Here is a 10,952-nt window from a genome sequence, read left to right as displayed (position 1 = left end):
CGCACTCTGTTCAGCAAAATGCAACAAATTTAAACCCAAGTTTAGAAGATTCACCTTAAGTCTGGTGTTCCTCTTCTAATTACTCTGGCAAAAAGCAAGATTTGTGAACGTTGTAGAAACTGGTGTTTGAGACTTGAAATAAATTAGATGAGACAATAAAAACAGATTAAAAATTTTTATCCATTATAAAATAATAATGCATAATAATATATAGCTGATGTTCTTTTGATCTTTGTATCATATATATCATATTTTCCACAAAAATATTAAGCAGAAGAACATTTTTCAATATTGATAGTAATAAGAACTGTTACTTGAGCACCAAATCAGCATATTAAAATGCTTTCTGAGGAGCCTTCTTTTAGCGACCCCAAAGTATATTTTAAACACTTAGTGACCCCAAAGTATTTATGTATTCTAATATATAAAAATGATACTATACTATGTGTAAAAATTACGTTCAGAGAATGGCAGCTCCTATCTAATGCGTTAGTAACATTTTAATTTAGCAAAATTGTTTAAACCCTCATATTGAACCCACTAAACAAAATTTCCAAATGAACAGCACCTCTGCTAATTTCACTGAGGAGATAAAAAAAACTAATTTAGCACTAGAAAAAGAGAAATGGAAAAGAAAATGGAAATGACCACAGAACACTGGATTTGCCTCAAGTAATTACTTCTGAATACTATTAATTAAAGGCAGTACAGATAATATTATCTATCTCAGTTTAACAAAATCAGGTTTGGGTCTAATTAGTATGTTCAAACCTGTCGTAAAATCTAAGAGGAGTTTAATTGTGTGGGCGAGACTGACTTTGACCCACAAAGCTCTGCAGACCAGACTAGAGGCACTTGCTTCGTTAATATGCTAATGCAGAAGATCAAATGAAGTTAAAAACACACATTACGACCCATTTCTTTGCTCGCAGTGCTCAAATCAGCAGTGCCCATATGACCTGAGTCCCACAAGGCTTTTTAAAGCCATTCTGTGGAGAGTGGTCTCTATCTTCTCTACCCGCTGGCCTAACAGCATCTTACTCATTCTCTACAAACGAAACATGCTTTTAGATGGCTGGAAAGATGGAGAGGGAAAGGAAGCGTTTTGTTGCCAGACCCCCCTCCTCCACCTTTTTTAATGCACAGGTTTTCATACAAGTGCATTTCTGAAAGGCGAGAACATTTTTCCCAGTATTAATAATGCAGCAACAGACAGCCTTACATACATTATATCAGCACACAAATTCTCAAATGATACCTTTCAATAGCTAAAGTATGGAATAACTGAAAGCTGTCACGGCATTAGCTCTGCTGTAATAATTATAGTTTCTACAGCCTACTTTGTGGTTTTTCATATCGGTCACATAAATTTGCACTGCAAATAGTGAAGTTACTAGTTTATCTACTTATCCTTTCATATGATATATGAATATGGTAATCAACTAGCTACATTTTTGAGTAGCTTGGCCAGCACTGGTCTTTCTCAATGTCCTCTTGAGATCCATTTCAACAACGTCTGAAAGTGCACTAGAAAGAGCTTGAAAAAGATTTGGTTTTGATACTCAAGTCATGTTAATGAGATGGTACAAAATGATGATCATTTGAAGCTGATACCGGGAATACATAAAAACCACTTGGTTTTGTACTTATCTTTATTATTTAATCTGAAGAAGAGGAATGTATGTCTTTCTCATGCTCAATGAGACTTTTAAACCACCAGCTCTGATAATAAGACAAAAGACTCTTATCACAGACTGTGATGACGTGTTTCCACAGTTATTAACATCATAAATGTAGAAAATATAAGTTTTTTATATTTTCATTTTCAAAAAATGTAATTTACATTTATAACACTATGCTATATTACCATCAAATTGCATATAAATTGGCAAATTATATATATTGGCATCAAATTACAAAAAAAAAATAGTTATGCAACACCATGACTGAAAAACTGCCAGGAAAACTTAGACATCTTTCTCTGTTCAGACTCCCATAATCAATCTCTATATTTTTTCTCTTTAGGAAAGTTGTGGAAACATTATAATGATTTTTTTTGGGAATTAAAAAAAAATATATATTTGTTACACTCCCGTTCACCAATATAGAAGCTTACCCAACTATCATGTGAAAAGGGTTCATGTATGCTCACATTCAGATAGACTAAGATGTTTTATTAAAGATTTCCTTCTTGGTCTCACCTGCGGTCCTTCGGTTCCAGGCTGTTGGAGTAGTTTGACCGTTCGGCCGCCGGCTGTTTTGCGGCTGTGCCCTTCATGCCAGGTAAGGTTTCCACCTGCACAACGACTCAGCTGGTACTTAAAGTCCTCTGGAAGAGCCCTGTACTCCACCGCAGGACGACAGAAAGTAAAACTGGAGGCCGCTGCAACAGAAAAAGAGAGATTCGGCATTTATTCATTCATTTAAACACAAATTCCATCATTCTTTCTTACATTCTGACTTCCCTCTTCAGAAAGACACAGGGATGTGCAGCAGCAGCAACCTGGCATCAGGATGACTAGTGCCTTGTAGTGATGTCCATCAAAAATGCTGTGGTTACAGGTCAGGTTTGAGGACTGGAGTTTAAGAGAAGAGTTTAAGGTTTAGGCTTAAGTAAAAGCAAATAAGAAATGTTTGAATGACCCATATCTCCTGCGGCTGACTGGGTGTCTTGGATTCTTCCCAGAATAATACCTAAAGACGCTAGTCAGCAAAGTTAATGGGAAAATTATGCATTAGCGTGTCAGAGGGTGATAAAAAAAAGCAGAGCATTGGTAGCCCGTGGGGTAATCTAATGAAAAGCATATGAGGCTCCAGATTTCCAGGAAGGAAAACTTTAAGTGCTGCGAACGCTTTAGAAACATCGGTTCTTGCTGAGCTAGACAAAACTAGCATTTGCAATTCATGAAACAGTTAACAGAAAATATAATTAATAAAGACGTCTGCTAGGATCTTCCTGGTACAAAATGTGCTTTAAAGGAACAGTAGATTTTGGTTCTTTTGTGGAACACAAAAGAATACATATTGAAAAATGCTTCAGTGTTGTTTTTGGCAGGGTTATTATAGTTAACTAAAACTAAAAAAATTATATAATTGGGTTTTGTTATTATGTTTAGAAAAAAAAAATGTTGCTAAGTTGATGCAGTAAAATAAATAAAATGAAATAAAAATTAATAAATGCTACTAAAATATCACTACAGTTTTTGGACCCCACTGCCTTTCATTATATGAACATAACAGCTAAAAAAAATTCTTCAAAATATATTTGTTTGTGTTCCACAAAAGAATGAGTCATGCAGGTTTGGAACAACATGAGTAAATGATGACAGAATTTTCATTTTTAGGTGAACTATCCCTTTAACACACAAAAAGACAGTGTACATACATTTAACTGTGAGAGCAAAACTGTGAAATAAATGTGCATATTTCTAAAAGCAATACAGCAGACTAGCACAGCACAGTTTCGCTCGACTGGTGACTGTAAATGAGTCAGTGGGCAGCATTAGCAGATTTTCTTCCAGAAGCTGCGTGAGGCTAGTGCATTAACAAACAAAGACAGAGACAGTGTGCGTATACGCTCATTAAAACCTCAGACTTCGAATCACCACCGTAGTCTTAGCACAAATGAGTACAATCAGTCATCTCTGTGCATGACAGTTTGTGTGATGGTAATATATCTCCATATGTGTGTGTATGCATAAGCACGAGTTGATGAGAGGGAGAGACTATAAGTTTGTGTGTGTGTTGGAAGGTGGAGGCCTGGATGAGATAAAAGAGATGTCTTTTGCTCTCATTCCCTGCAGCCTCACAGGCGGCTACAAAGGCCGTCCTCATCAAGAGTGCATGGGGGATGCCTGCCTGTGTGAATGCATTTGGGATGGAGTCACAGATGAACACAGTGTTTCATCACAGTACCTCTGAAGCAGACATTAGAGAGATGTCGCACAACTGTGGCTGGAGGGTGAAAACATGGCATGGCCTGTTAGTCCTGAACAGATGTTGCCCTTATTTCTATTTATTTGTGCACAAAAAGATGTGCTTCTAAATCTAGAAACAGTATATCCTCCTGAAACCTTATTCTTGACCCACTAACGGGAAAATGGAAAAGTCTATAGAAAGCAGAGTTTTATATGTACATTTGCATTCAGGTCTGTAAGATTTTTTAAAGGGTTTTATAAAGAGTTTTCTTATGCTCACCAAGGCTGCATTTATTTGAGCAAAAAAAAAATAAAAAATACAGTAAAACAGTAAATAAAAAAAAAAAAAATTATATTTAAAAACAACTGTTTTCTATTTTAATATATTTTAAAACATAATTTACTGCTGTGCTGACAACACTGATTTTTCAGCAGCCATTTCTCCAGTCTTCAGTGTCACACGATCCTTCGGAAATCATTGTAATATGCTGCTTTGTTTAAGAAACATTTCCTATTATTATCCAGAAGAAGTTCAGAAGAACTGCATTGATTTGAAATATAAATCTTTTGTAACATTATGCATGTCTTTACTGTCACTTTTGATCAATTAATGGGTCCTTGCTGAGTAATGGTCTTAATTTATTTCAAAAAATCTTACTGACCCCAAACTTTTGAATAAAAGTGTATGTGGTTCTTGCATCAAAAATCTAATCTATGTTCAAGGCTGTAACCATCTTAAATTATTCTTAGATGAATATTCATAGTGGTATACTAGTACAGTCCAGTGGCTGATTTGTAAAAAGAGTAATTTATTTATTGATACAATAATGTAGCTCCAAACCTGTATGATTATTTTTATTCTGTAAAGCACAAACAGATTGCTAAATGAGCAATTTAGCAAAATGTTCATGTTGCTCTATTCCATAAAACTAAATGGTGACAGATGTTGTCCATCTCCAGACTTGACAAACAACACCAATAGCAATTTTTTGTGTCATTTTCATTCACTGTACGGAAAAAAGCAGCATCACCATCTCCATTTGTTGTCTACAGAAGAAATAAAATGGTACGAGTTCAGAATGACATGAGTGTGAGCACATGATGACACAACTTTCATTTTTAGGTTAAACTATTCCTTTAAACTATTACATTTGAATATCATGAATACGTGGTTACAGCCAGGCTTCATGGCCAAGCACCTGTGACACATTTTTCATTGCATGTGTCAATCAAAAAAATTAATCTAAATCCATATTTTATCTAGAGATCCATCATCCATGACAGCTCTTCATTCCCTGAAACAATTAAATCCAGGCCAAGGTGTTTTTCTCACCTGCTGTACCCACTGGACTGAACTAACGATGTGGTCTCTTGTGAGAAACCAAGCAAGTGTGCCAGAGATCTCCGAACAGCATGAGGGGTTTGGACTTCGGGAAGGGAGAGAAACACAACATCTGTGTGAAGTAATGAGCTACAGACTGAAAGAGAGAGAAATGTGGAGCTGTAGCTGCTTCAGATCTGTTTGGCCTCATCTATGCTGATGAATGCGAAAATGAATACGCAAGCCTTCATTAACGTGGTGTAGTGACACAAACTGCTCAGCAGGTAACTGGTTCACTAGAAAACTACAGAGATTGAAGACAGTTTCATGGTGTTCTGAGATTGCATACAGTTCTAGGTTTGAATGTGTGAGGGAAAAAGATAGAGTTTTTTTAGGTTTTCAAGGACATGTTGAGACGTGGAATGGTGTGCAGGGTTTTGTCAATGAGAAGCCATTATTACAAGTCAACACCTTTCAACTTACACACACACAAAAAAAAAATCACAAAATGTTCAAAGAAACAGATAGGCTAATTCTTTACTCAGACTTCACAACATATCAATAAACCAGTTATTTTGGCATTATATACTCATAATGGAGAGCCGGAGAAATGTATATAAAAAAAAACATTATTGCTATATGCTTATTAGAGTTACGAGTTTTCGTTAAGCAAATGCAGCGCGTGTAGATTTATTAACAGCAAATAACTCAATTCAAAATTCATTTGAACTGATTCAAAATACAAGGCTGTGACCCTGAACACACTGAAACCCAAAAATTGATGAGCCATCATACACACATTAGCAGACTGTCAACATGCTTAATTCTTTAAAACCAACTATGTCACTGGGTACAGGCTATTTTATCCTGAGCAGATGCTCAGATAGCTGTTGCAATTACAACATTCATTTTTTACTCAAATTATATGATATATTCAAACTTATATAATCAGGAAATTAAAAAGAGAATATTATTATGGGACAGCAGATACATCGAATCATCTCTAGCTTGCAACGTACTAACGACTACGATAATCTTTATGAATAAAACGAAATAACATAATTACCGTCTACTGCCATCTCAACAATCCAGACTCTGCAACAAGAAACAATACTCCTGTTAGACTAAAAGTTGGGAACTGAGGTGTCCCATTCTCCGCCCTGGGCAGCTTGAAAGGTGTTTCTTTAGCAGGTACATCCAGTGTGTAGTGATCGACTCGCGCGCTTGACAGTGTAAAATATGAAAGTACACACATCGCGCGCTGCTCATTCTCACACTGACGCCTCCCCACGCGCACTGTTCACTTCAACCAGCTCTGTTATGAAGCTTTTCATATTTTGTGAAGAAACGCCTCTTTATTACATAATGTATGTAATATATTTTAAATGTACGATCTCTTAAATAAAATAAATGAAACATACTAAGTATGTTATATAGCCTATCATAAATAAATGTAATGTGATCGCACGCAACCTATATAAAATGGGCTTTGCTAAATTGACTCTTAAATCTACACATTTTTAAAAAGTAATTAAAATATGCAATTCATGTGGAACCCCCTAGCATCGTGTATTAGGTTATTTCTAATCGTTATATTTGTCACCAAAGGGGTGTTTCGTGAGAAACAGTCGTCTGATTCTCTCTCACGTCCCAGTGAGAGAACGCAAAGCCTGTTATTATGTGAACGGCAACATGCACATTAGGGGATGTATTTAGTGACCCTTCAAATATTTCATCAAAATTCGGAAAATAATTTAAAATCATTATATTGTTAGCTTTATTGACTTATTGACTAGAATTATGCACGAATGCCTGTATTATATCCTACACTAATGTTTATAAAACGATTTTAACATCTTAGATATTTTCTTCTTGCAATATAAACACTGGAGGGAGGCATTTCACCTCAATTCTCTCAGCAAATCTTCAACAAGAACCTCGCCTAAACCCCATTGTACGGGTTCTGAACAGAAGTTTGTAGGTTTGCTACTAGTTTGCAAAAACAGTCCTCTTGTGAGTATCAGACCTACACCGGAATATGCATGAATAAAGTAGACAGTACCCACGTAATAACCAGCTGCATCCACTGAGGTTCAGTCGGTGGATATTTTTCTATCCAGTCAGATCTCGGGAGCGAAGGACTGTCAGATTTGAAAAGTTTAAAAATATAAGAAATGGGACAGGGGGCTCTTTTTAAGTACAGGTAATACAGCTAAGTTGTGCGTCGTCGTTACACTATACTTGCTTAACGCCACCCATTCAAATTACCCTCGCGGTTGTTTGCACGTTATCGGTCAACATCCGGGTCAGAAGAAAGAACTTAAACACTCAATTTCGAGAAACTTTACCGAATACTGTAGGCCTACATGCAGTCCTCAAACCATTCAGGCACTTTTAGACATCAGTGTGTTGTTTGCAGCCTATATACACAGGCACTACTTTAAAACACCTTACAGTTAAAATTACAATAGGTCTATCAGCTTAAATCAGACTCTCAAAAAATACTTTTAAAACGAACAAAAATGCAATTATTCAATCATTCATATGTGGGCAAACCTGAATTTACCATCAGTATACCTTATACATTGACACAGATAATTTGCTTTAAATAAAAATCTTCTTAATTAACAAATGTTAGTCATGTGAAATACACACATTTGAAGTGTATTTAATATAGATAGCTGACTAGGGAAACTTGAAATGTTATGTTTGTGTGATTGAGCATTATAGTTACTTATTGGGCCATGGGGTTCTGTCTATAAAGGCTTGTCCTGGGCCCTGAGAGTTCAAGTGATGGCCCTGAATAGCACTTTAAAAAATCGTATCCTTCTGTCATTACTGTTAAAATGATAATAGTGACAGTATGTCATCCAATATTGAATTTATATTGGGGGAGGGGTAGGTTATGAGGAATAAATGGCAGACTATAAATTTGTCCCCTCTGACTAAGTAGTGTTGTCATGTATGAAAGTGAAGTAGCATCACTGATAGAATCTGAGGGCAAATTAGCCCTCTCTACTAAAGTATTCTCTCTGTTTTGCTTCTCTGTTGTGCTGAGATGTTTTCTTTTCATCTTTCTGAATTGCTATATTTGAGAAATATTGTTGTGGAATAGCCTACAGGCTTATGATTTAAATTTCAGTATCATATCTGTAAAACTTTGATATAATATCTGTAAATTTTAAACTTTTGATGAGATGTTGAGATGATAGTGAATCCAAGAAAGTTTTACTCCAAGCTCTGTACTGAGTTCTATACATTTGTCTTGCAGTTTTGGTGAAAAGAGAAGAAACTGATTTGGTTCTGGACAGAGAACAAACATTCTCAGTCTTGTTTCCGTAAGTTTCAGTGTGGTGGAAAGGTGCCAGGCATCAGCCACACTTCACACCAAACATAACAGTCTTGAGCAGACAAACACACAGTTGACTTGACTGATTTCACCACTAGGAGTTGAATGTGGATGGTTGGTGCTAATTTTTTAACAGACAAAAAGACAACGGAAAAAATGCTAGAGAATTAAAGAGAAATAATACATCTTTATCCATGTCAAAGGCCTTACTAAAACTTTTGCTCATGGTTTCTGTCCCCTTAAAATGAACATTTGACCCCGCACACACCCCATAGCCTATTTACCATGTCTTGTGCTCTTTAAATCATTCACTAGTTTTGGCTTCTACAAGGTGCAAATTGTGATTGAAATGAAAAGGGCTCCACCCTGCTTGAGGTGTAACACATCATTACACCTGATGAATGCAGGTTCAGCCCACTAATGAATACAGAACAGCATTATGAGAGTTTGAGGCCTGAACAGCTGGTTCATTGTGATGTCATGTCCTGTGGACCTCCTGGGTGGAGGTGGTTGTGAAGAATGGTGTATGTGTGCCCGGTGTGGTAGTGGAAAGCCAGTGCTAACAACATACTGTGCATGTTTTGTCAAACAGTTGGTGAATGATATGAGGGTGGTGTCACACAGACAAACATACTTAACATTCGGGAGTCATTTCTTTAGAAAGCCATTTGAAACAAGCCAGAGCTATGGCATATGGTCTTTTAAAAAGACCTCACTTACAAAGTTGTACATGTTTAAAGGATACTGAGCAGTCAGACACACATAATAAACCAAGACAGGGTGATCAGGACACCAACGTGAAGCAGAGGTTTGAATCATCCTCAAGGTCTTTGCTTTGTTAATGACATCGACATGAAATATTGATTTGAGATGAAATTTCTTTATTTTTTGAGAAAAAAAGGGAGTGTGGAATGATATGAGCATGTCTGAATTTTTAACTGGTGTTTCTTTACCTCAAAATTAACAGATTTAAAATTTTAATTTTTTATATGAGCGGCACATTAATAACTGTCTATAACTTCACCCAGACCTAGACTTTGAATCTGACAGACAATTAAACATTGACAAGTTGTATCATTTTGCTAAATAAGACTTAATTTAAACAATTAATCTCCATATCCAGTCCCATGCAAAGCATGCTGGGAACTAGAAATGCCCAGCCCTATTTCTATTAATGCCACAAAATTATTAATGCAATGCAACAGCAATAAGTTAACTTTTGTTTTAGAAAGTTTAGGGGATCACACACCATGAAATGAAATGTCACAAAATGTACAAGAATTAAGTTGCATTGGCTCATTTTAATTAAGTAAACTGACCAAGCATCATCATCATCAAATTATTTTTGAGTATGGATGTAAATAAATAAATAAATAATGTACATAAAGAAGAAATTAATGTAAATATCACTTCCAAACTTCATTTTAATCAAAGTAATTTTTTTGATTACAGATTGATGTGAAAATTGTCCAAAAATGAAGAAATACGTTTACTCAATTTTATTTTCAGTTTTTAAGTCATACTAACAGTGATTTACAGATTTCTTTATTTCAGACCTGCATGACTACATCAGCAGAGCTTTTGCAAATATGGAAAAGTGAAAATGTGAAACTGTGTTTATACAGATTCCTGACCCTCCACATTAGAGCAGCACAGCCCTTGGAAACAGAGTAAACATTGTTGGCTAATTAGCCACTGCAACTAAACAAAGGCATGGTGTGTTTTGCCCTTGTGGTTTTTTAGAGGCGAGGTTTGAGGTACTGTGTGTGTTTGCTGGTGGTGTGTTATAGGTGACTTTCTCTATGAGTAGAATTATGTGAAGGTCTATGAGTAGTAAAGAGTGTTTGGAATTCTCACTTTATCCCCAGACCTATAGTTCAAAGTTTGCAACACCACCACAGACCTCGACCACTACCATAGCGACAGCCATGGATACAAATACTGTGGACAGATGTCATAGCAATAAAGAGAAAGGAGCGGTTACTTCAATGATTGTTCGTTTGTTCAGCTTTGCAATTAATCCTATATGGGACAAGCATGGTCAACAGGAAAGATTCTCTTTCACATTGTATATTTTTCATTAGAGCTATTTTGCTATTGCCAAGTAATCGTTAGTATTTACAGTCCGGCTCTCAGTGTTTATCTGAGTTAAACTGTATTTGTTCCATATGGCTGTGTCTGTGTTTGTGTGTGTGAGCATGTGACTGCAGCCTGCAGCTAGTGAGTCCATATGCTTTTTTAGATTATGTGCAGAGCCATATGCTCCTGTATCATTTAGTGTTCAAAAAATTGCCAATAATCAGACACTTTACATCAGGCCGAGGCAGGGGCGTAGCCATCAGAAGTGAGGGGGACAGAAATGTTA

The 10,952-nt window shown here is 36.2% G+C and overlaps 1 protein-coding gene across 1 annotated transcript in view; it reads right to left on the bottom strand.

Moving 5' to 3' along the window:
• Positions 1 to 7,426, bottom strand: part of LOC107668017 (sterile alpha motif domain-containing protein 10-like) — an 18,469-nt gene extending 11,043 nt beyond the window's left edge. Inside the window, exons 1-3 of the mRNA XM_016459748.1 lie at positions 7,305 to 7,426; positions 6,305 to 6,333; positions 2,202 to 2,383 (exon numbers count right to left, since the gene is read on the bottom strand). Of these exons, the coding sequence (XP_016315234.1) occupies positions 2,202 to 2,383; positions 6,305 to 6,333; positions 7,305 to 7,321 (228 nt within the window). The 5' untranslated portion in view covers positions 7,322 to 7,426. The remainder of the gene's footprint in view (positions 1 to 2,201; positions 2,384 to 6,304; positions 6,334 to 7,304) is intronic.
• Positions 7,427 to 10,952: the final 3,526 nt, after the last annotated feature.

This window comes from Sinocyclocheilus anshuiensis, unplaced genomic scaffold (assembly GCF_001515605.1).
Source record: "Sinocyclocheilus anshuiensis isolate Anshui unplaced genomic scaffold, SAMN03320099.WGS_v1.1 scaffold1024, whole genome shotgun sequence".
NCBI classification, from domain to species: domain Eukaryota; kingdom Metazoa; phylum Chordata; class Actinopteri; order Cypriniformes; family Cyprinidae; genus Sinocyclocheilus; species Sinocyclocheilus anshuiensis.
Note: the sequence above shows the minus strand (reverse complement) of the source record. Positions and strands in the feature narration are given on the sequence as shown.